The 26,441-nt window shown below is 41.3% G+C and overlaps 2 protein-coding genes across 2 annotated transcripts in view; one reads left to right on the top strand and one right to left on the bottom strand.

The window, feature by feature from the left end:
- Positions 1-21: 21 nt before the first annotated feature.
- LYPD1 (LY6/PLAUR domain containing 1) lies at positions 22-15,771 on the top strand. Its single transcript, XM_082055915.1, has 3 exons — positions 22-262; positions 1,306-1,443; positions 15,212-15,771. The coding sequence occupies exons 1-3, from the start codon at positions 211-213 to the stop codon at positions 15,445-15,447; spliced, it is 426 nt and encodes a 141-aa protein (XP_081912041.1). The 5' UTR covers positions 22-210; the 3' UTR covers positions 15,448-15,771.
- Positions 15,772-15,782: 11 nt separating this feature from the next.
- Positions 15,783-26,441, bottom strand: part of GPR39 (G protein-coupled receptor 39) — a gene marked incomplete at its 5' end in the record, with an annotated part of 80,681 nt that continues 70,022 nt past the window's right edge. Inside the window, one exon of the mRNA XM_082055914.1 lies at positions 15,783-16,309. Coding sequence (XP_081912040.1) covers positions 15,798-16,309 — 512 coding nt within the window. The 3' untranslated portion in view covers positions 15,783-15,797. The remainder of the gene's footprint in view (positions 16,310-26,441) is intronic.

Genomic DNA, 26,441 nt, shown 5'->3' with positions numbered 1-26,441 from the left:
AGTCTCAGCGCTCAACTCCGGCGAGGCTGGAGCGAGGTGCGGGGCTGGGCAAGGCGGGAGCCGGGCGGGCTCCCCCGCCTGCTCCCGGGGCGCCTCTCCGCAGCGGAGGCGGCGGGGAAGCGGCACAAGTGCGCGGCGCCTCTGCTGCCTCCCTCCTGCTGATGCCCCTTCGCGACTGCACGCCAGCCCGGCGGCCGCGGCTCCGGGAGGATGCGGCTCTTTCTCCTCGCTGCAACTTTCTGGGGATTGTGCCTGGCTCCAGGTAAGGGGCTCCGCGCCGCTCCTCCCCGGAGGCGCCTCCGGCGATCTCGGTCTGCCCGGCGCTGCCTGCAGTGGCCGCGGGGAGGCTTCATCCCCTCGCAGTCCCTCGACGGAGCTGGCGCCGGGCGCGCAGCTGGAATGGTGCGGGGCAGCGGAACCCGTCGTCCTGCCCGCGGCCCGGAGAGCTCCCCTTTGCCGGCGAGGCTGCAGCCCGGCCCGGTGTCCGCAGCGCTGGCCGGCCACGGGGCGAGGCGAGCTCCGCAGACAGCAGCCGGTCCCAGACTCCGAGGATGCCGCCTGCTGACCGCCTGTACCGCGCACACCTGCCCGGGGCGGCGGGCTGGCGGTCAGCCCTGCGGGGAGCGGGCTCGGTGCGGCCGCCGCGGCGCTCCCTGCGGAGGGGACACACAGGCTGGGGGTTCGCGCTGCGGGACGATGCGCTGCTCCCCGACGGGGGTCCGGGAGCCGCCGCGCTGCGGCGAGGAGCAGCTCCCGGAGAGCCGTGTGGAGCACCGCGTTTGCCTGATAAAGGAGGGAGGTGAAGGATGCTCTGCAGCTGTAATTGTGCATGGCATAATAGTAATTAAGTCACGTGTAATTAATTAGCAGCTAGGTAAACCCGTCGGCACAAATAAGAGCCGAAGCCTGTCTATTATCCGGGCTGCTCTCCCTGAAGCGCGGATAGTTTTTAACCCACTGTGCTGAGGGCAGCATGGGGCCAGTGGTGCGGGGCTGGTGTCCCGCCGCCTGCTGGCGGTAGCGTCCCCAGCGCCGGAGCGGCGGAAGAGCTGCCTGTCCACCCTGAAATCCCCACGGAAAGGAGTCCCATTCTGTACCGGGTGCTGAGCATATAAGGTATAGCCTTAGCGAGGTGGGCAATGCTGTTATTTTACGTTATTTTTGTCAAAGTCATACTGTTGCTGAGCTGTCGAGCAGTTAGGAACAGCAAGATGAGATGAGGGAAAGATGAGGAAGGTTTATGGCATGTGTTGATTTTTTTTCCTAATATTACTGTTATTCTGAGCAAAATTCTATCTGTTCCAGGTTTGGGTTTGCAAATACAATGCTACCAGTGTGAGGAGTTCCAGCTAAATAATGATTGCTCTGCTCCAGAGTTCATCGTGAATTGTACAGTGAATGTTCAAGATATGTGTCAGAAAGAAGTAATGGAAAAAAGTTTTGGTAAGAATTTAATAATTATACATCTGTTTATTTATGCTGGATAGTGTTTGTTGTTTTTGACTCCACGTATTTACTGTCTTCAGCGACAGATGAATCTGGCATTCCTACCTATGGGGACCAGATTCAATTTCTTCTACTTCTAAGTGACTTTGCAACTCAATAAAGTTAATAATTTGCCTTTAAAAATGGTGTAAAAACTGAAGGATGCAAGCCAAATGTTGATAAAGCTGCTAATACACAGTCTTATGGGTCTCAGATTTAGTTTTCCTGTACTGGGAAATTAATAACAACAAGTTAGTTTAATCTCATTACAGTTAATTACATGGGCTTTTTCCCCAAGAGATGGAAGAGCATTAAATTAGTAATTCCCTCCTTTCTTTTATTTACTTTAGCAATTCATATTCTCTGAAAGTTCATCTTAAGGGAAGTGTAGTCATCTTTGCTTTCATCCATGAAAGAAAACATCAAGCAAAAGGGAGAGAAGGATATAAAGAAAACATTTTGGGGAATTTGGGGTGCAGGGGAGGAAACAAGTGGATATACTTATCATACTAATTTTTTAGGTCTAAGGTTTTTTTTTTTGCCCATACTGTAATTAATATTCAGTTAGCATGTTTGGAGATGGATGTGTTTGAAAGGAAACTATCTGTGATTCTGTGTCTCCCCTCTAGTGTCTTTTGAGCTGTGCTAGAAATTGCTTTTTTCATTCAGTGTCATAGAAGACTTTTGAGTTGTACAGAGAACTGTCTCAGTTTTTAGACCACTACGTTGCTCTGTAGCCATCTACGTGAATAGAAGACTACGGTTCTATTACGGACTTCAGGAGTGGGTGGGGCAGCAAGGAAATGTGTTTGTGGGAGTCTGAGTCGGTGTAGAGTCCTGCTCTGCTGCAGCCAGCTGTTAAGACACTGGACATCGTAAAGGGCAAGCCAGCAATAGCTCATTGTGTGACCTCTGTACCAAGGAGTGTGCTTAAGGAGCAGAGGGCAGATCAGGACTTCAGAACCCTCATTTAAGGGGAAGCTGCTCTCTGGGATCGTGTATCTCGCACCTGCGATCAGTGCTTTAGACCATGGAGTTTACTGATGTAAACAATTGCTGTTAATATAAATTAAGCTGTAGTCTGTCCTTTCTCAGTGAGTCCTTCAGTAAGAGCAGAATGCCTCTCTACGTAGCAAATGTATGCAGCCATCTGTCTGGAACAGTGACATTGGTTCTTTGCATTCAGAAGCTGTTTATTTTCAAAGTGCTTATCAATCAGCAAGTTCCATTTGTGCTGGTACATTGAGATCACTATATTAGGAATCATAGAAAAATAATAACAATTGTTGTTACATATCAAGAGTAGTAGCTGAACTGCTGGTACTGTTTTATCCTGGGTAACACCATCCACAGTGACTGTATTTCTGTAAAATATCGAGAAGCTCCCCAGTGTAAACAGTTATATTTTTAAAGAAAGATGAGTCTCTTTGAAGCCATGTATTATTGGGTATTTTGTCTGAAGTTTACTTGAGAAAGGTATCAGGGATGCGAGGTAGTTACAGTTTGCAATGTACTTTTAAAGTCCAGGTATATCTATATGAATGTTTGAAGGCTTTGCTATTTGTACACCACAGCTTCTATAGTATTTTTAATAGGTTTGAATGGATGCTGTGGCAGTTTGAAAGGTTATCAACATGGTATATATACCTAGACAAAAATGTCAGTTCTCATTTAATTCTTAACAGTTGTTTGGTGTTGCTTGTTTGTTTGGGTTTTGGTTTTTTTTTAAAATATCTTCCCGGTTTCCTTCATGTTTTCATCTCAGTGCAAGCTCACTCTCTATCAAGCCTTCCAGAAACATATCTGTAATCTTCCCTTCAGGTGAAGGTTAGAAAAGTGTTGTCAGTCAAGTAAACCCCTCACAGATTGAAGTGCAACTCTTCTGGATAAGCAGGCTTGCACATGTGCACACGTACACCTGCAGGTAGGTTAGGGGACAGCCACTTGTGTGCTGTGCGTGTGGCAGGGAACAGTCAGTTCAGCACCTCTTCTCAGACTAGCAGGCTGCAGTACAGCCAGTGTGACTGTGACACATTGAAAATGCAGATTGGAACTGTTTGGGTAGATTTTTAGACATACATTGATGCATAACTTGTCCTTACTTCTATGGAGAAACTGATTTTCAATATAGTAAATAAGGAGCTCTTAAACTTCTGGGTGGTTTTTTTTCTGTGTGATTTTTATATTGTCTCTGAGCAGATCCTTGGATTTTCCCTTTAGGAAGTAACTAACATGCTGTGCATAGCAGGTACCACTGTTTTATTTAATTTCCTTCTATAAATGCAGCTCTTATTCATTTTAAGCTTAGAGATTGTAAATTTCAGCTAGTGAATAAATCTAAATTTTTGACCTAACTATTTCAAATTGGCTGAAATTTACATTGCAAGTTTAGTTTCTCTGTTATCCTCAGTCAATTCTAGAGAGGACTGGTTGTAAAAACAGATGATGCAGTTCATCATCCTTTATTGTTTTTTTTTCCTAATTGATATTTAAATGTGTGTAATATAAATGCCTTATTCTCCCAAGTTTTATTTAATAATTCATTCTACTTCTACCAGTATATTTCGTAACTTGATTATTTTGGTTGTTGCTTATCATTGGAAGCTGAAGTCTTTCAAATATTGATTTAAATTTATAATTGACTTGAGTTTGAATTTTTAACCCAGAATATGAAAGATGTGAATTTGCATTTATTTGACAGCACAATCTCATAATTAGAGTTTTTCCTCTTGACTAGATACAGCCAAAGGAGTGTAATTTAATTTTTATAGACTAACTCATTTTTTTCCTTAATAAAATATATCTGTGCCAGTGAGCTAAATGTTACAAGTTCTTCTAAACCTTATTTTAAAGTTAAATGCAATATTTTGAGATAAAGTTCATGATCTGAATCAGTAACCTATTGATATAGTCACCCTTCCTTTGCAGTATCCATTAATCTGTGTGTGTGTTTTGCCATCAGGGGGGTTGCTGACTTATATTCTGTGGTGTGCCTCCAATATTGTGCCCAGCTTGTAGCCAGTGGCTTTTTTCCTTATGTGTTTGTTAGTGTTCATTGAGTTGTGCAATGACAGCTCTTTGGTGCAGCTTCATTTCTGTATTAAACTTTATACAACCAATGCAGTGGAGAACTACAACTATGCAGTTTTCAAATATGGTGTAAATAGTTCCTTATGCCTGATGGTAGTCAGAAACCTCTCGTCTTCAGTTGCTGTAAAAGTGGGGTTAGTGCTTCAAATGTTACTGTGTTCTCACAGAAGATTGTCTCAGTTTCTGGAGAACCAATCTTAGTACTTTTCTGCTTCAGGTGAGAAATAATAGCAGTGTAGGCATGTTCCTAACCCAGAGGTTAAAAAGTAGCTGTTACTGTCACAGCCTTTGGTGTGAGTAATTAAGAATGTCGGTATTGGTCACTAATATTTTAAATTAGATCAACAGGCTTCGTATCGCAGCTGTTTGTAGTATCAGGTACCAAATTGCTCTGTTTCACAATTTTAAAATGGATTGAGAATTGAGCCTTACATAAGCATGTATCCGATTAAGTGATTATGTGGAACTAGTGTAATTCTGCCTCCCCTGAAAATGTGCACTTTGCTATGGCAGTTTATATTTCAGTTGCACTTTGGGGATCTGTCAGTGCGCAGAATTGGAGGCTCCGTCAGGTAACTGACAAAATATTTTTCTCACTTTAAGTGGATTTGTATTTAAAAATTTTGGTAGAACAAGTTTTATGCAATTATGTTAATGTTCTCTTCCAGTGAGAGATACAGAAGTACAGCATAGTTTATTTTGCCTGCAATGCAAAATCTTAAAAATTAATTTTTTAATTTAATATTTTTTTTTAAAAAAGTCAGTGCTTTCTTCCTTTAGAGGGAAGAATGGTGAGCATGGGAAGTGGTGCTGAGCACTACACCAAGTAATTTTTGTCTCACATAAATTAACCCAAAGGATATGTTTCTAGGTCGTTCTTCAACTGGATAAGTAGGTGTTTGAAAACTGTGTAAATGAAATGTTTGACCAAGTCCTTGTGTATAATAATTCCACTTGCAGATGCTTTGCAGAAATACCCATGGCAGATTCCCATCTCTCACTTGCCTCTCTCCTTCCCATGCTCCTGCGTTTTTAGAATATATGTAGGAACAAAGAAATCCCATGGTATATATATCAGATGAAACATCTTGATGATATGTAGATGAGTATATAATATATATATGCTTTTATACATATATCGTAGAAAACATACTGATAATGAAGTTTACCTTTTACTGAAGGCAAGAACTATCTGAGCAAAATGAAAACTGGCACTGAGCATAGATCAGAAAGGAATAAAGCATGAGACAATCAGCCCAGAAAGCAGCCAGTCTGAAGTTCTCAGAACTCATAAGTAAACCTGTCATCTCTATGTTTTGAAGAATCTACTTTGTGCTCTAATGTAGTTGTGAATGTACTTTTAGAAACTAACTTTTGCAAAGAAAAAAATTATCCACAGTAGCAAGACTGAGATTTTAAAATGGTCATCTATATAAAACTAAGATTGTTTATTAATTTCCTTTAGCAAGTGAATTAGGAAACAACCTCACTACTTCTGTTAGCCTGCAATAAGAAACTTCTCTTTGGTTTACAATGGTCCTTTTAATGTATTTACATAGTACGTAATCCGGCAGTGTAATTAAAGCAATTGTTGTAATTGTGTACTTAAAAGTAGCGCATGGGAACATCATGAAAAAGATCATAATCTCACCACTGGCCTATCCTTTTATTTATTTATGTATGTATGTAACTCTTCTCATTGTGTTGCTGCCATGATTCATGTGTGGCTGTTAAGGATTACAGAAGCACGTACTTTTTTCTGGCTTCATGTGTAGCATCCATTAGTACTAATGCTAATTGCGTACTGTGTCAAGGGAGAATTTTACTCTGGTGTATATTTATTGACAAAATGATTAAAACAGCAAACAAAGTTTAATGTCTTCAGAATCACTGTAGGCATTAAAGTTTTATAGGTAATAGCTGCATCCCCAGTATCCATTTAGAAACAGTAAGAAACATCCACTGAGCTAGCAGTGGATTTTTTTTTTTTTTTTTTTATTTTCTTCTGTACTGTCTCTTTTGGTCAAAGCATATGAACATAGCTCAAAAGAACTTTTTATTTTTTTAAATAAAAGTAAAGTATAATAAATCTTTACTGGGGTAAACAAAATTAAAAACTTGGCATGTGACAGTCGTTACATACAACATTGTATCTCATGCTACCAGGTGCCCAATGAAATGAAGGCATAGTAACCAGTATTGGAAATACGCAGTCAGTTTTTGATGCTGAATAAGACTTAGAATATATGTTGTTAATTTGTACTGTATGCTGAAGACTTGGAGCTATGGACATATCACCATCCAGAAACAGGTTTTTCCAGGTGCCAAAGCTGTTTTCTTACTAATCAATTCCTTCTGACCTTTGGGTTGCTCAGAAAACTTCCAGCCATATATGGGATGAACTGGACTAAGTGCATCAGCTAAGGAGGAATTACAGACAGTATGTAGTAGATTTGAGTTCTGACTGCCTTTAAATATTGAAAAGCAACAGCAGAGTTAACAGTTCAAGTAGTTTATGACTTGAAAGTCATAACAAAGATCCAAGTGATGAAGGGCTATATTATTTTAAGGAAGTTGTGAGATCCGGTCCAGTGAATTTCATTTTTCACACGACATGGACAATAGCTTTTTATGTTAGTTTATTTCTCAGACTTGTATGAAAGGTATACAAACGAATTTTGTGAGGATACAGTGCCCACAGCCTGGAGTCTCTTAGACCTCCTATAAGAGTTTCCTATTGCATTTCACGCACAGATGAGTCTGTTTTCAAAAACTTTTTGTCGCCTGACCATATCACTCGTCTTAGCTCCCAGTGACCTTATCAAACCATTGGCAAGTTTGCTTTAATTAATCCAAACTAGTTTCATTTCCATTTTTCCTTCGTAGTCTGGATATTTTTTTTTGAAAACTTTACCTATTTTGCCCAATTACCAATAAGTTTTTGAATTTGGAAAAAGTAATATAAACACTGGGCAAGTCCGTACTCTGAAACTGAACAGGCTGTAAAGCTGTAAGCGGGAAAATAGCTAGAGATATAAAAGCTGAATGGATTTCAAAGATACTGGCATGTGAGTGTAAACATATGAGCCATTCAATTGAATTTGCTAAGGACATTAATTAGTAGGATGTAACAAGACTACTCAAGTGTAAAATTATTTATGGGACTTATTAGAAGAGTATAGCATTTTAACATTTGTAAAGGCATAAGGACTGTGGCTTCCCAGTTCAATTCAGCAGATGAGGATTGTCAAGAAAAATGCTCATATGGAATTCTGAAAATGAACTCTTAGTTCACCTTTCTTGCTAGAAGATTGAGTGTATTTAGGTCTTGATATCCAAGGTCATTTAAATCTTGATACCTTTGTATCAGGAAAGCACAGATCATGGGAGGCTGTGACCCAGCTTTGTTTGAAAGATCGTATATTTTAGTGCTTGACTGTGAGTCCACATTAGAGAGCAGAGAAATGAATAAGGACAGTAGAAAACAAAAGAATTAGATATGCAGGTTAAAGCTGAGCTTTGGCTTCTGGTTTGTAGCCTCTTGTAGCTTTAAAAAAAAAAATTGGTAATACTACCATTAGCAGCTGTACTTAACTTTCTCAGCCTATGCATTTTTAAGCAGTTTAATGCCTTGCTTCTGCTTTGTGGTGCTGCAAGCAGTGACAAAGGCTACTTTGTGCTGTTATTTACATTATTAACAATGCGGGTTTGAGTCATATTTCCAGTACTAGAATTAGAAGGCATGACTTGGATACCATGGTAATCGAACCCCTTGTCCTCTCTTGGTCAACAGTTGTCCATTTTTTTTTTTTTGTAAGATGATTTAGTTTCTGCAAGATGTCACGTCAGCTAAGGTCAGAAGGAGAGTGAGGAAGCCAGTCTTTGTCAAAAGCCTCCTATTAGTTTCTGCAAAAAAGTGCAACTTTTAAAAAGTGCTCAATATATGGAGGAGTTGCAAGTTTTCATAGAAAATTACGATGAAAAGATGCTAGTTCAAGCAGCTGGGGTTTGGTGGGGGGTGTTTTAGTTTAGTTTTGGGTTTTTTTTTTTTAATAGAAATTTTATACTCTATAAGAGCCTAGTGGAATGAGTATGGTTTTATCTTGTCTACTGAATGCATGAAAGGGAGAGGGGATTCGAGTGAAATAGCTACAGTCGTAAAACACAGGATTAAAAATCAGGAGGTCTGTAACGTAGCTTTGCAGTAAATTTCAAGTCATTTCATCCCAGTGCCTCCATTTTTTAATCTGGAAAACACTGATCATGGTTGCTTACAGTATTTAATTAGCTGTTTATAACGCAATTAGTGAATTTCATGATAAAATTTCTGTCAAGGTGCAAATTATTTAAACCATTTGTGCGCTCCATAGAGAAAGCTGAGAAGACGAGGATAGGAATAGTGTAAAATCATGAAACACAGAGGACATGATTGAATATGCTTATACTTTACACTGGCTTAAACTGTTTTTTAACAGTGTATTTACAATCATAGATGAATGGATTTGTGTTGGGGAAGCTTAATTCATATTTTAAACTAATAAAAAACATGATTTGACTAAACCCACAACTTTGGGGAAGCACAATGTCAGAAGAATGATTGCTTTTCAACATTCCGTCACCTTCTAAGATAAAATACTTACATTCACTTTCTCTATAAAATACAGAGCAAATCACAACAGGGCCTTTCGCAGTCTGTCACTGTATGATGTATGTGAACAAGTACCAGCTAAGGAATGGACAGTTATCATAGCAAAACTACTGAAGGCATAAATAGATGGGCATAAAACCTAATATGGAAACTAAAAACCATAATTTAGAAACCTCTTTGTGTGTAGTCTGAATCCAATTTTGAACATTACTGATATAGTAAAGTCCAGAAATAGTCACATATGTATTTTATGTACCTCAGAAAGGGATATTAAATGTTTACATGTTGTTCTTGCTAGTATAAGTTCTCATTTTAGATTTCACCAGACATCCCAAAAAGATCTTTTATAATTGCTACTGGGTGCTGAATGTCACTCAAGTGGAGTGGAGGCAAGTGACAGTTTAGTGCAAGAAATAAAGGAGGAAATATATAATCAAAATCACAATGCAAACATAGACAGGCAGACATTAAGTCTAAACACAATAGGAAGGAAAAACTGCAGATTCACCAAGACCAGAAAATTGAAAGTTTCAGTGAAATATGATAATAGGAACTATCCAGGATACCGAAACGAAGGGAAAGTTTTAGTTCATATACATGGTCCTTGGGCTTGTCTTCGTGAACATCATTAAGAGAACACCCAAAACAAATGACATACAGCTCATGAAAGCATGCTCACACCTGAGCTGGGACAACTGTTGGGGGCTTCACATGGACTGTGTGTGCCACAATACGCATTGTCCACTGTTGGCCAGTTTTCTGCTGTTTGCTTGGAGGAGATGGGCAAGATTGAGCTCCAAATCTAAAAGAGTTGAGTGGAGAGATTCTGGCAAAGTCATAATGGCACACTTCAACACTTGTCATGATCAGCTTGCTAACTTTGAGTTACTTAAGGTATAAAACTTTTGTACATGCCTGAAGCTATGGCTCTGCATATGCTTCCAGCTCCTGGTCCAATCTTGAAAAGGCAGTTTTGTCATTGCTCAAGGATGCCGTGTTCCAGGGTAAAGCACAGGGCTGCAATTTCCTGGTGAGGTGAGCCATGCAGAAAGCAGTTTCAGAGTAGTTGGGTCACAGAGTGGGAAGGTGACTGTCTTTTTTGGAAATCAGGTCACTGATCTTGAAGGTGGTACCCCAGTTGCCTATTTGGGCTTCAGAGACTGTATTCTGCTGAAGGACAGTCTTGCGAGGACAGGTGCAAACTGAATTTACGCACTGCTAGGATTACGGTTGACTCTGAAGTTGGAGAGTCATGCTTATGCTTGCTCTTTTTTTTTTTCGTCTGTACCTGTTGTAACACAAGAATCAGAAGTGCCTAATTGGGGTCCTTTCCAAACAGAGAAAAGCTTGGATCTTCTGGTGCTTCCTGCATACACAGAGTGTAAGAAGTAGGTGTGATGTCACCTTTTTTGGTTGTCCTAGTAACAAGTTAAGCTGTTATTCAAGAGAACATGTACTGGGCGCTGCAGACAGGGTAGGTAGAAGACCTCTACTTTTGGATTTAAATAAATTGTAGCTTGAATTGTTTGTTGCTATCAAGACTGAATGTAGCTGCGTGTGGCCAAAAGAGTGCCAGGGTGTGGGGCACAGGATGAGACTGCAGCTGAGCTGAGAGGTTGAGCCTGGCAGTTGGCAGTGGGGTATGTGTATAGAATGGATCCAGGTGAGAAAAATTAGTACTACAAGCAGGAAATCTAGAAAAGCCTTGAGATTTACACCTTAATCACTTCATTGCATAGAATGAAACAGAACTCTTGCAGAAACAGTAGTTGGGGCCTCGACACTATCTAAATGTGTGATCACGTGGGGCAGAGAGAGATGTAATGATGGGCAAGTTAATCAGTCTAGGAGTAAATTTGCAATGCCCGATTTAAGTCCAGTTTAATGTTGTTTTGGTGGTTGTTTTTTGGTTTTGTGGATTTGGGTTTTTTGGGGTTGGTTTGTTTGTTTTAGGGGTTTTTTTTTTAGTAGTTGTAGTAGGAGTATGGGGAAGGAGAGGGTGTGCAATATTACTGCATTATCATGCAGACATTCCAGCCTTGTGTATTCCCCTCTCTTCTTAAAAGTACTTGAACTGTATCCTCTGTCAACTCCACAAATCTTGAAGCCAAAATTAGTCAGTAGTAGGTATTTCCGAGTAAAACATCATTATCGTTTCTGTGCCTATTCATAACTCACGTTGCTGTCAGGGGCTGCTGAATCCATGAAAAAGGATGAGGTATTTGTTACTAATCCATCAGAGATTGGGCAGTAAATATGGTAGTTGTTTATTGGTAAATATATTGAGTACTAGTGTAAACTGTCGAGGGTAGGTAGCTGGGAATGAGACATCCCAGTAAAAGCAGAGTGTAAAATGAGTAGTCTTCTTCCCTAGTCAGCAACTTGGAACAGTCTGAGGTAGAAGAAAACCGCACAGAAAGGTTTGCAATTATATTTCTAGATGATGTCTTAATGAATGTATCAAGCGGATTGCTCAAGCAAGAATATCTGGTAATTAGCAGTTATGTCTGTGGTATGAGTCTTGTGAGGCAGATAACCACTTTGAAGAAGTCTGCAGTTCAGCCTGCTGGTGGCAATTGATTCAGGAAGATCTCAAATAGTTTCAGAATGGGCTCAACAGTACAATAAACTACTGCAAGAGAGGAGTCTGAGGAAAGGCATCCTTGAGCTATTGAAGCAGCTACTCTCCAGAGCTAACCTGGAAAGGACAATGCTGTCCGAACTGAGCTCACTGGGTGAGCTGCAGTAACTGGGGTACATGGTATGGTGTACGGTATGGTTGGCTTGGTATGGTATGGATGATCCTGTTTACTGGAGCAAGGTGAGCTCTGTTTGTGTCATCAATCCATGGAAGTCAGTTGTACTAAGTTATTTCCTACCACAATTAAACCAGAATCACAATAAGATAGGAAGAAGGTTTAAGACTATTTTTTTGTCCCTTTCTTTAATTCATGCTATTGAAAGTATCATTACTTTTTCACACTTGTGGTTAAAAAAAAAAAAAAAAATGAAGTCATAGCTGAAGTGTTTTAAAAATGTCATTCCTGTAGTGCTAGCGTTCTCTCTTTTTTTCCATCAATTTTCCATGCCCGTTTTCATTTTATCTTGCTATAAGGGTACAGCAGAATTAGAGAAAAAGTGCAGCCTTTCTATGCTGATCAAGTTTAGTTCATAGCTGATGTTTTGGAAAAAGCAGCATTAGTGTATGCTAACAGCTGATTTGGGAGCTCAAAAGAAGCTATCAGGACTTAAAGAAAAGACTTGGATGTGAAGGGTATGTCTTTGGCCAAGTAGCTATTGAAAACCTGATAAAAGTGCTGACTTCTAATTATGTAAAGACTCGTGTTACAAGTCAGATTACTAGGGCTGGGAATGGAAGTAAACAATTATTTGGGAGTGGAACTTCCTATTGTAAAACGTATTTACTGAAAAGCAACAGGAGAAGCATTACAGTGGGATTTTTTTTACTACTAGTTAGATTATTCTACTTAGGCATGAACATTGTCCATCTGTGCATGAAACTTTGAGTTGTAAAATTTCAATCTGTGTAGGAGTACTGTATTTTGACTTCAAAAGGAGGTCAGGATTATTCTGCGGAATATTTCCTGGAGAAGAGCACTGTTTTAAAGACATGGAGTCAAGCTGTGGGACTTTGATTTTTGTGTGTTTTTTTTTGCAGGAGCTCTCCTGAAGTTGTCTGGTGAAAATGTGCCTCAGATGGCATTATCTTTTTGTTCACAATACTGACCAATTCTAGGCTCCTAATCAACAGGAAAAGTGCAAAGTATAGGATGTTTCAGGGATCTAAACTAATCAATCACTTACTAGTTCAAATTGTGAACAGAGCTTTGCAGGAATCCAGTGAAAAGGAGATGGCAGGAAGAATGTGATGCATAAAACAATGGGAATAGGAAATCTGCCACTCTAAAAAAATTTTGAGAGGTTTGGTCTTTGAGGAAGAAGTTGAGATTCGCTGCTGCTCATACAGAAGGCTGAGGAATGCCTGAGTTTGGTGGGTGGCTGTAGCTGCAGGGAAGGAATCTGTGATGAGAAGGTACAGGATTAGAGATAGAACAATTGCTGTGCCTAGTTCTGTTGAATACAGGATTCCTTTCTCCAGGGGGAAGGAAGAAAGTTAATCATAGCCATAGGAAGGGTCACGTCTGCCCCTGCTCTTGGAAGAGGAACATGGACAAAGACCTTTGTGGAATATATCAGCTGAGGTTTCAGTATTGTAAGTTGATCAGTGGCAGCACAGTTGAGGCGCCTTGACAGCAGTGGTTTGTCAACGGAACCAGCGCTCTCTTCTTTTTGCAAGCTATAGTAATAAAGACTGTGCCTCTTGGCCTGTGTGCCTTCGCTGTTACTGCTAGAACAGCCTGTAGCTCTTCCTTCTTGAGAAAAGGCTCTACCTGCTGTTTTGATTGATTGAAGCTCACTGGAGACAGAGGAAGATTTAGTACTGACTTGAGGGCTTCTCTTCATAAGTTTAACTAGACAGATAGCCTTAGAACATGTTCCAGAGTTTAGATTTGCAGAGGGAGAAGACAAAACAAGGAAATCCCCTTATTTTGGGGATGACAGCAATGTTGTGACAGTATAGAAGAATTGCTTTAATTAAAATTTTCTGAAGACAGGAAATCCTTCTTTCTGAGCATAACCCAAACCCAGTGCTTTGCTGCCATACACAGCATTTGTTAGCAGTCACTACTGCAGAGGTGTTTACTGGACTGTGTAGGTGCTGTAGGGCTTATTTCCAAAGTCTCCATGGACTGAACAAGTATCTGCAGGTACTCTAAGTTCAGTACCTGCAGGTCATGCTCCTGCTTCACTTTCTCAAAAAAAATGGCTCGATCACTTTGTATTTAAAAACATTCTGGGACCATGCTACAGGATACAGAAGCACCATTCTCCAAGGGAATCCTGCTCCCTTACCCTTCAGAAGAAAAAAAGCTTTTGAGAATCCCATATTCAAAAAGATTAGTGATTTTATTATCCTTAGAAATATTTACATTTTTCGTGACCGCAAGCAGTACGAGCAGACCTCCATTATCTATGTGTTATGTCTCTGTTTTTCCAACACACAATTTCTACTGTATCACTTGCAGGAAAATTTCAGAGTAATGGGAGGTAGAACTGCCACAACCATTTTCTACTGTGACAGGGGAAAATGCAACTGTGTATTTTAATGCCCTTATAAACCATTTTAAAGTAACAGATACGTGCATCCAAATATTTTTTTTTCAGGTAAAAACCATTTGAGAAATTATAAATTTGATTATTAATTAACATTAGATTAAATTAAATTACATTTTAAAAGGGAAGGCATTCAACTTGGAAAAGCCATTTCTGTACAAATGGAAATTGTTGTTGAGGGTATTAAGCTTCAAAGACAACAAGAACTGAGATTACCTGGAAAAGTACTTTTAGTTTTTCTTTTAAAAAAAAAAGAGGAGGGGGAGATGAAAGTTTTGCTGACAGTCATTTGATAGTCATTTTCCTTTCAGTTGTGGTTACTTGTCTCTGTGTGGCAAATGAAGAAGAACAGGAAAACATGCTCTAAAGACAAATTAATAGCATAGAAAACTGTAATTTTGTGGACACCTTAAACAACTCAGACATGTTCAGCAACAGAAACAAAACCCATTTTCAAACTAACTGCATTTCAGTTATAGCTATTCAAACAGCTAATTCCAAAAGATGAACAACTCTGGTTATAAAATGCATCATTTGATATACATTATGTAAATCAAGTTTGTAATATTTTTGGTTCCAACCAGAATCAAATAAAAGAAAAATCCAAACCAGAGTGACTGTGCTGCTCCTGCAGCGCAGAGCTGTTAGCTGTGTCACAGCTGAGGTGTCTGGCTTAATCACCAGCACTGCTTTGGAAATGTAAACTCCTTTTTCAAGTTTTCAAGCATGAATTGCGTCGTAAAGCAAAACTGTGTTCATATCAAACTAAGTAACCTTTGCTCTGTGTCACAGGAATCATGTATCGCAAATCCTGCGCATCTTCGGCAGCGTGTCTGATAGCCTCTGCTGGGTACCAGTCCTTTTGCTCTCCCGGGAAGGTGAACTCTGTTTGCATCAGCTGCTGCAATACTCCGCTCTGCAATGGACCCCGACCAAAGAAGAGGGGGAATTCTGGCGTGGTGCCGAGGGCACAAGTGACAACCACCATTCTGCTCCTTAAAATGGCTCTTTTGGTTTTGTATTGCTAAACTTCAAGCAAGTTTTTTGCCCTGGCACAGTTTATCCTGTCTCCTCCTTTCTTCAAAGACACCACAATTATTTTCTGTTTGATTCCAAATCCCTGTCAACAGCAAGGGAAGTTCAGTGCTTGTGGGGAGAGAGGGGCTGATATTTTTGGCAGCTAATGAATTCAGTTAGCAGATTGAGTTTCCAGTGCGCACTTAAAAATCCCAGCAGCAGGATACAGAGCTCCTGCCTTTGTGCATAATTGGAAACAAATCCATCTGTGTTGTTCCTTTTAAGATGCAGTCAATTCCTCGGTCATTTTAATTTCCATGGTTTTAAGTTCATTGCTAATCATTAACTTTGCCTTATGAAGTCATACTTGGTGTTCACAAAGGCCATTCTGTGTGTCTGGGCTGGGCTCTGCACTAGTCTCTAGTGGCACTACTTCCAAGCTGGGCTCTGGTGGTTTCTCTGGACTGCAGTCAGACTTGGTCTCCTTCTGAAAAGTACTCAAGAAAACTTTGTTATTGCCTCTTGTAGAAGAACTGCGCCTAGAGGAAAGGAACAGCAGTGGGCGTAGAGACCGGCTGCTCCTTGTGCTGGAGCTCAGGTTGGCTCTGAGGAACTTCTCCTTGTTGGCGTGCTCTATCGTCAGGCGGCAGCGGAGGACCTGCAGAAACACGCTGCGGAACTGCTGAGAAGAGATGTTGTACAGGAGGGGGTTCAGCACCGAGCTGAGGTAGAAGAAGCTGTCGGCGATGGGAAGAAGAGTGATGTACGCTCTGAAGTAGGGCACAGTCCAGTCCTGCTTTGGTTTAGCAGCAGCCATGATCCTTCTAACCTGGTTTGGCATCCAGCATATTGCCAGAGTTGCAACAATCAGTCCTGCAAACAGAAAGAGGAAGAAACAAGTGTGCATATATGGGAAAAAAAACCCATCAAATACTTAGTATCAGTTCTGCACTTACTTGTTAGGAAATAGTACTGATTTTTCAGTGTTTCGCTTGACAGCTTTTTCTGCCAGTAGCATTTTTTTGTTTTTAAGAACTGCTGCAAGGTCATTGCAGCACATGCTCTGACAAAAAACTGCATACTGCTTGGATAGTGTTTCTTTGTACCTGTTGTCATTTATTAGTTTTCAAAGTGTTCTTTCATTGATATCTGTATCTTTGGAAAGAATGCATTTTTATTTTGGTTTGTGTTCTTGCACTTATGTCTTTCCCTCTACTTTGGAAAACAAACAAAATAAATAGAACCTATAGCCATATTGGATCAGGCAATACCCAGAAGAGATCGGATTCTTGTTTGTACTTAAAAAAAAATGTATGCATAATATATTTAGTGTTATTTTTGGTAAATTTCCTCTTACAGAAGATATTTTTAAGTAAAATATGTATGATCTTTTTATGGTAATTAAGATATGTTGGGCTTTCTTAAAAATCAGATTCCAGTGGAATTAAATAATGAATGTAAATGAGAAAAACCCAAGCCTAGTCATGAAAGTGTAAGCAGTTTCAGATGATATATTATGTTTAAAAATGTGATATCTGACCATTTTGTATTTATATGTAAATATAAATACATGTTTCTGCATCACTAATAGCATTAAAAAGGGGGTGACTTAAGTGGTGGATGTCTGACAATTCTGCCTCTGGACCAGCATTCCCGAGGGTTACAACAGCAAAGAAACGGACGGGTGAACGTGAGCGGGCTGTCCTGGGCAGGAGGAGGAGCAGGGGGAAGGAGCTTCCACCGCTTCTGCTGCAACATAAGCACTGGAAATCTGACAGCTTGCATGAAATACCAGGTACACAAAATAATTCCTCTTGGTGCTCCCCCCCACCAAGCATTATTTGTGAAACACAGCACAGCCACCAGTTTACTGTTCCTACTTTTTTTCTCTTTGCAGGAAGCATGCCTGATAGAAACAGGTAGAGGGAGGAGTTGTTGCAGGTTGGTTTCCCTACTGCAGAGGCATAAAACAGTAGGACAGTATCCCAAAAGTGCATAGTTTTCACTTCAGTAGGCGTTGGTTATATTTAATCTCCAGTGTCTAGCCTCCTTTCTCAAGAGAAGCCCAGAAATGTTTTCATTCTTACTTGTCTAGACTAAGTCAGCTTGCTCCCATTGAACAGATCACTGTAGGAATGCAATTCTGAAATAGTACGCACTAATTTTTCAAGCCAGGAAAATGATATTTCACTAGTGGGAAGACATGAATGTAAGGGGGGAGGGGGGAGGGTGGGAGAGAGGGCAGAAAATAAAGATTTTTCCGTAACTTTGAAACTGGCAGGGGTTAAACAGGGTATGTCCAAATGCTTTCCACAACCACCCCCAAGCAAGGAAAAATATGAAATGGTTTTGTTTTTCTTTTTTAATTAATTTTCTTAATGAAAGCTATAATTAAACTAATTTATGATCTCACTGAGATACCAAATAAAAGCTGTCTTTTTATCATTTGCTTCTGTAATCACTTAATGTCAAAATAATTTTGGCGGAGTGAGGCGGTAGTCTATTTTCAACTTAAAGCACTAGATTAAGAGCCCTGGAAGGCTGTTCTCAGCAGGGAAGTGATAAATGCTGTTACCTTTGCCATTTTCTGTTCTTTAACCACCACAACTCTCCTCAGCCAGTGACTTTATTCTCATTCCCATTTCTACACAACCCCATGCCCCTCTGCTTGGCTGTCCTACTCTTCCCCTGCTCATTTTTCAGTACCTGTGGCATCAGCTGATCTGAATTTTGTTTTAGTCCTGCAAATTTTCTAGCTTTCAGTGCTTTTTCTCTGCTGTCAGAATCCCAAATACAGGGACCGCAGTCCTGGCCTGGACCAACAGAAAATAAGGTGCCTTAAGCAGGTGACTTGTGGCAGGCGTTAGAAAAAGACAGTGAAGGGATGTGGCAGCTCCGTTGTGGCTTTTTGTCCTGTGCAACTTGAACACAAAGCCCACAAACCCAGGTCTGCAGAATTCTTGTCAAATATTACCAGATGATCTCTTTCAAGGGAAAAGAAAATAAGCCCTAGGGTGTAATTTTTTTTTCTGTTCTTTGTTAGAAACAGGATAGTTCAACATGCTGGTTAATAGTTTCCTAAATTATGAATGCTGCTGGGAAGAACTGTGAGCAAACAATGCGTGCATTCAGCTTTACAGCACAAATGCAGTGCTTAGACATTTGTGATTTTTTTTTTCGCTTGTAGCTGAATTTTTTGCCATTGACCTTCCTTTTTAGTTCAAACTGACAAATGCATAAGATTCCATCTTAGATTCTTCAGACACCTTGCCTGTATGGTGAGTGAAAAATGAGCTGCTTGTGCCCTTGCACTGCATGGTGAGATTGGTCTTTGCGGGGGGGAGGAGGATATCTTCATAAAACTTTGTTGTTTTCCAGGGAAGCATAATTGTTCATTTTTACACTTGAAAAAAAAAAACCACACACTTGTTGATTCAAAGGAGGTGAACCATGGAAATAAACATGCTGCGAAATTCACAGTATTTTTTCCAACTGTTCACGCTTGGAGGTACGAAGTGAACTGAAGTGCATCGGAAGAAAAGTGTTATGTTCAGCCCTTAGCATATTAAATATTTTGACTGAATCAATCAGAACTTGTACACAGGCTGTAGAAGTTTGTCTTGTACTGTAACGTGCAGAAGGAGCTTAAGGAACATTATATCAGCTTGAATGTAAACGGATGCTTCTTCCCCTAGAGCTTGCTGCCTGCTAGGAATTAAACTCCTCTGCATTTCATCTCATATCCAGATTTCCCTTCCATTCCTTCTCATTACAGTTGCTCCATTTTTTTTCCCCCCATTTTCCTAATGACTGCACCAAAGTGACACACTAGATGAGAGCAGAGATTTATCTTCCATGCAATAATGACGTTTCTAAACAAAGCAATGCTGTGGTCCAGCGACCTCCCTCACTGGTGCCTGAAGTTTCCAGCACACGTTTGAATCACTCAGTTTAATCATCAAAAGTGCATTGGTCTGTGCCAAGAGCAGCCAGGAGCTTTTGTGTTATCTGGTTGATTATGTTTAAGCAAATATATCTCAACCTTAAACTACGTGTTTGATCTCATAATGCATTTAACATCGATGTAGATATTTCAAGGTAACAATAACAACAACAACAAGATGTAAAGATCCTTGACTAAAACTGTTTTTTAAAGCTAACCATAAACGAGCCACAAAATAGTTTACCCAAAATAGGAATTATCACATTCAACTACTGTTTTAATCTGGGGGTGGGGAGAAACAACAACAACAGAATCAGCCACACCCCAAACCTCTTTAACAACAGAGCATACAAATGTAACAATGATTTAAATTTTGGAATTGTTATTGTACCTTCCCAAAAGTGGATCTTTCTTACAGTATTAATTCTTAATATGTGGCAAAGGATCATTTATGTAGTAAAAGAAACCTAACATCTAAGTGCCAATAATATCAATAATGCATTGCTGACACAGAATTGGAGTTTGGCAGTCATCTGTTCCTTAGCAATACTTCTTTTATATTACTTGGAACATTCCTCTGGGCCATAGGGGGACTTAACTAAATTCATTATGAACTTTATTGGGAAGGATTTTAAATACGTGCAACTGTCTGGTAGAGAAGGTTTCCTTCTCCACCCTTCCAGATTTTGCTTATTCTATTGAATAGGTTTTTGTCTTTTTTTTTTTTCTGCACCTGAGCACTTAAATCCATCTCCTTTTATAGTCCAACATTTCCCCTCCATCCTGGCGTCTGCCAGCCATCCCACAAAACCGTCTACAAAACTATAACTGTCACTAGGAAATGCCAACAACACGTTTTATTTGGCTGCCATAGCCCATGAACCGAGGCTGTTGCGGTGACCCCATGTACGAGCTCCGGTGGCACCGAACCCCGACACCCCGGCACAGCGAGGTCTGCCCGACCGCTGCGACCCAGCGTCGTGAGCCAAAGCAGCGTTCAACCTCAAACTTTGCTTTGCTGTGATTTAATTAATGGCATAAAGGCAGGGTCTCAACATCTGCTTGTAAACTGACATTTAAATGGCAATTGTCAGAGGAATATAAACATATGGTTACTGAGTTATGAGTTAAAAGTCAAGTGCAGGCAGCGATGTGGTTGGTTCAGAGGGAGATTTTTTTTTAGTGCTCATTTCACATATTTGGCCCATCTATATTCAAGCGTATAACGTGACTTTAATGCCCTATGCCTTACTCACAAGCCCTTCCAACCATGGGTCCCGAAAGAAGAAAATACTGAGAGCAGCCCTCATTATTAAGTTTGCTGTCATAAAGCAATACGAATCGTGAGGAATGCACTTGGTCCGTATTTGATTCTGCTACAAATGCCTTTGGAAACACAAGCAAATGCACTTTCTTGCTAATCAGGTTCTTGATGGTCATACAACAGCATCAGTCACTACTAACTCTTGAGAGGGAAAAAAGCAGAGACTCCAGTACTAATTACAACTGTGACTTTCAGGAGGCAATGTTTTTAGCACATACTTATGTTTGTTATTTTAATCAGGACGCAAAAATCTTGCTTTTCATTAGAAACAAGGCTACAAGTTATTAATTTTTTGTCTTTCTGGCTTTTAAGAAAAAGCCACAAAAGGCAGCCCTCAGTGACTGAGATGACCTTCCCAAGCGCAGCTCGGCGCAGAGCTGTCTCCCAGCATCTGCGCTGTGCCCCTGCTGCTGCACGTACCAGTCAGCTGCCATATGCCTACTGTCTACTGACAATTGTCATTTAAATATCAGTTTACAAACAGCTGTTCCTTTCATTGCTGTGAGTCTGACTTGTAAGTGCAGCAAAGAAACCAACCAGAATGACGCCGTGTGGCTGTTGGCACAGCTCGGCCACGCCGGTGGCAGCAGGAGCGACACAGACTGCTCTTCTCCAGCCTCAAGGGTTCCCTACCGGAGCTGCTTCTGGCAGGAAACAGTTCAGAGAAGTTTCTCTAGCTTACCAGCAACCAGGTAGAATTTCACATCCAAACTTTCAGCTTTTTAACAGCTTCTGGTGAATGGTGTTCAGCCACCCCCCAGGTCACCATGTCACTCAAACCCCTCCCTGTCTCTGAGCAACAGCACCCAGCTGTTGATGAGCAGGGTGTGCAGGTCTGCCAGCCATTCCAAAGGGTGTGCAGGTGGGGCAGAGAGGAACACACCTCTTACTGCTGCTCCCAGCCGGGTTATTGCCCCCACTTCAGCTCCCTGTTGTTTAAGGTCAGGAGGTTTAAAAGCAAGATCCAGGGGGAACAGCGACATTTCTTCTGTGGAACTTCCAATGTTTCTGTCATAGCCGATATCTACACAGAAATAGGTCCCCATACCCCCAATCATGAGCTAAAAGGCCTTTATAGATCCCAAACAAGTCTTACAACATTCAGGTGCAGACGTGCATCCTTTTTGTGCAGCCTGCCCTCATCGTTAGCTAGGAAACCTCTGTCTTCTTGTTCTCTGAGATCAAGAATTAGGATTAAAAGGCAATGGGACAGGTCAGAAAGATAGTCCTTCGACACAGTGAAGCGACCACGAACTTGCTGCTTAGAACAAATGCAGGAGGCTCAAATAGGCCACTGCGTTCTCTGCAGTGTTAGAGAGCCCGTAACTGAAGTTCCAGCTGGCATGCAGGCACGGAGGGCCACGTGTAACACAGGCCTCAGCTTAGCTTACCTCAGGGTTCCTAACAGATCTGCAGCTTCCCCCTGTTCAACATTACAGCATCGTTTCATAGGCAACGGCTCACAGCTGGAGCTCGGAACCAAAGCCTCTGTCAGTTCATGTCCTGCCCTCTGCAGCAGCCTCCCTGTCTGTGGGCAGCGAAGCAGCTCTTTCTTAGAGTTACTACGGGAAGTGCCACCAAGCAACCAGTCTACAAGACACAAGTGGTGGGTTTGCTGCCCCTTCCACTGGCAGCAGTTAACTTCACATTTCCCCAAATCAATCCTGTATTTAGTGCATCGAGTGTCACAACTGTCAACAAGGGTTTGGTTTGAATGGGGCTGCAGGGTGCTCCTTGTGCGGGGTAGAGCACCTGATGTTTAAAACAGGAAAAGACTCCTCTTTTCCTCTCACCCACAGACAAGTTTCTTCTGTTGAAGGACAAACATTATAATAATAATAAGCACATATTGATGTATGTTGAGGTGAATATAAAAATGTATTAACCTGAGAGATAAATATTGATACATCTTTGTCTGTGTCAATATTTAGTTCAAGGGACAATAAATTTTGATAGTCCCTGAAAAAATTCAATACGTGCATCGCCACATACATTTTGTATAAGCTCAAATTATTCAGCAACTCTGTTCATTTTATCCTCAACTTTCAGAATCACAGATTAACCTTTCAAAAATGCCTCTCTGGAAGGGAAGGGGACAATAAACTATCCCTGCTCAGGCAGTAACTATAGGCAGAAGAGATGGCCAGTGTGTATCTCCCGGTGATTTCCCCATCAGAGTTTCTGTAACCGCCAGGGAGATTTGCAGGCTCACCTGGGGATCTGACACGGGGTCAGGGCTCGCTGTGCAGCCTCCTCACACCACAGGAGGTTCCTCACCGCTGCACATCAGCGAGTCGCTGCCTCTGCTGCGCAGCCACCTCATGGCTACACCACACAGACAGGGGTTCCAGGGGCAAAGCACAACTGAGATCAGATCCGGCCCCTGCTCCTGGAGGGACAACAGGGACAAAGAAGGCAGCGCGACAACATTTTTGTCACCAGCACAAGCAGGCGAATCTCCAGCCACACAGAGAGGTGCTGCTAAACACACCACAGCCTTTCTCAGAATGGGTTTAAACTGAGCAGAAGCCAGTAACAAAACCGTTATCTTTATAAATAGTGCTGGAATGATTAAGCATATGGCCTGGGACAAACAGTTGAAAACCAGCTCCACGTAAATCTGATCCTGTCAACAGCTCCCAGCAAATAAACAACAAGCCAGCAATTTCCATCGCCTTCAAAGGGGCTGGGGTCTGTCCAGTGTTCACGATGCTCCTCCCGGCCTCACGGGTGCTGTACAATGAGACCACGTCTCATTAGCGAGCACAGCTGGGTGACAGGACAGTGCTGTCCCACAAAGCGATGCAATGAATGAGAGGCACTGAGAAGAACCAAGTCACCTCTTGGTGCAATAAATGAACCAAACCTGCACGTTTTAATTAATAGGTTGCTGTTGTCTTTCTTGCAACCAAAGACACCATTAAGAGTCTGGCCAAATCACAAATGCTAAAGCAATGCATGCTTTCTTCCCATAAACAGCCTTTCTTTCCTCAAAATAGCAAAGTGTTCAAGTGCAAGGCAGTGGCAACACAGGAAACGTTTTTCCTTAGAAGCTTCCCTAGATAACTGGAGTTGTCCGGCATGTTGAGAATTTCACACAAGTATTTGCCACTTCTGGCATCAGAAAACGACCCGCAGCTGCTTTTGATACTTCATTTCACAAGTGACCACCTGCCAGTGTGAATCATCACTGAGACCCAGATGTTACCAGAACCTGAAGCGCACGTCCTCTGGCTCGGGCTGGACTACGCTCTCCCCGCACCCAACACCCTTACGCGTGCTACGGGATCACTGAGCCCAAACTGGCTCGCCAGATGTTTTGGCCCAGTGTTTTGTCAAAACAACAACACAACAAAACAACAGCGTGCCCACAACTCCTCTTTGCGGTTGAAATCCCTGCATCACTCAACAATTCGCTCCGTTCGGGTCCTCCCTGCTCTCCTGCACACGTTCATTCTTGAGTGGCAGCACAGAGCTCTCCTGGCTGGATCCAGCACAGCAATATCCTGCCAGCTACACAGTGGCAAAGGGAGAGGCAAACACTGTGTTTCCAGCAACCTGATCTCTAACAGAAACTAATGCTGAAGGCACCTGCAGAAGAATCCCTGTGCTCTCTTGCAGAGTGCTGATGCTCCAGCCTCTGTTGTACCTCAGTCCTCTACAACGGATAAACAGCGTATTGGATTGAGAAACACAAACATTCCCACTCAACAAGGAGACAATTATGAGAGACATGGAGCTGAACCAAAGTTTCGCGTCTGTGTATCATTGATCCACCCAGCTGGGACTTACAGGGCACTACACTAAAATCTTTTCTGACTCTGCAGCATGAAATCATTAACAGCTGGTGGGATCCTGCCGCACAGCTCTCCACAGGCCCTGCCAAACAGAGCCCTGCACAAGAATAAGCTGGTTTTGCTTTGCACTCTCACTTCACAGCCCTCAGCCTTAGGTAGAGAGACACCGGGTGCACCACAAGTCAGGGGAACGTAGATGCGGAGAATATAATCACAGAGGATACAAGTGTTAACAGTTTTACTTCTTAGCAATTTAAAATGTCTGATGATTATCTTCAGTTCTTAACAGGGTCAAGTTTTGCTTCTCAAATATTTTTAAATACTGTCATTCCACAGTGCAAACACCAGTAAAATGATAAAAATACTCCGGGAAGTTTCATGACAGAGCCATCGTTACTCAACACGAGCGACCCTTTTGCAAAACAGTGATTAAAGCCATGATACGCTTTTAAAAGCCATGTGTGCTCAACATTACCAGAGGAAATCACGTTAGCTTCACTGCTTAAAAATTATTATGGAGACGTTAACACATTTATAGCCACTGTTATGCAGCAACGACAGCACCTTTGAAAATCTTCCCCACGCAAGTTCCTACCTTTAATGGTCACTTATTTCTTCTGTTATGTTAAAATTTGTACTTCAAATATGAGTTTATCTTGCTCCTCAGCTTTAATCTTCCCACCGCAAACTCCATCCTAGTGTTCCTCATGAGCTAGAATTCAGTCTTCAATGCGCACAACTTTGCACAGAAGTGGTGGTTTAGTCTATGACACCGTATCTGGATAACTCGTTTTGGAAGTGGGGTGCCCAACAGCACCCCTGCAGTGCAGGGACCCTCGGGCACGTCCCCACAGCCACGGCTGCCACGAAACAAAAAGGCCATAATAACAAGAGCATTTCACACCCTCCCTGGCCCTCCGTGGCGCTTCCCTTCACGTAGGTGGGTAAACAGTCACGAAATCGTTACGTCTCACAGCAAATATCAACTTGGCATTTGAAGCAACAGTCAACTCTGTTCCATTCGGGTGCCCGTCTCTTGCAGTTTGTCAATAAGAGCTACACAATGCGGCATCTACTTTGGAGTCGTTCGTTTCCATTCACTACGACAATTCTCCAGTAAAATCATAAAAGAAATTTCAAATCAGGGCTACTTTGGGGAAAAGAAGATCAAGGGTATTGTGGAAATATACACAGACCCGGCACCACAAGACATACCGCGGTAAAATAAATATATTTTAAACTGCTCATTTTAGAAATTTTAACATTTCAGCTGTCAGAAAAGACATGGTTCTTGGAAATTGTTCTTTCTGCGTTGAAAAAGTACTTTTCAAAAACATTAATATGGACATAAATGTGCAGAAGGGAGCAAGTTTAGTTTTTATTGATGCTTCTGCCTTGCAAAACAAATTCTTGCCATGGTTGCTTTGATTTTCTTTTAAAAAGAGTGAAGACTTGTTTTCTTTCTGCATTGGCAAAACAATGGGAAAAATACATCTTCCATATAAATCTCATTTAAATTCTGCGTTCTAACTAGCAAACACAATTTGGAATGGAGAGGTTTTTTGTTTTTACGTTACAAAATCAGCCGTTGCAACATTAAACAGCTCATCTATTGCAATTCAGCAGGAGAAATCATTGAACGTTCTACTGCAGAATACAAATATGGAAAGACAATATATTAGCTCGGCAAATACATAAGATACTCATGAGCTCCGCCAGAAAGACAAGCTTGAGATATATGTTATATGGAACTGATCGTCATGGGGAATCAGCAAAACTCTTCCTAAACAAGAGAGATATTATCAATCTCCAAGTCAGATTTTTGGACCAAAAATCCTCAAATGAAGAAAACTTGCTGTTTTCTAGCAAGTGAGATGAAAATGGAATTACTGATCCACAAATGGCAGCAAAATCCTGCTTGCCAGCTACTTTAAAAAACAA

Source organism: Streptopelia decaocto (assembly GCF_964273445.1).
Source record: "Streptopelia decaocto genome assembly, chromosome: 6".
In the NCBI taxonomy this organism is placed as follows: domain Eukaryota; kingdom Metazoa; phylum Chordata; class Aves; order Columbiformes; family Columbidae; genus Streptopelia; species Streptopelia decaocto.
Note: the sequence above shows the minus strand (reverse complement) of the source record. Positions and strands in the feature narration are given on the sequence as shown.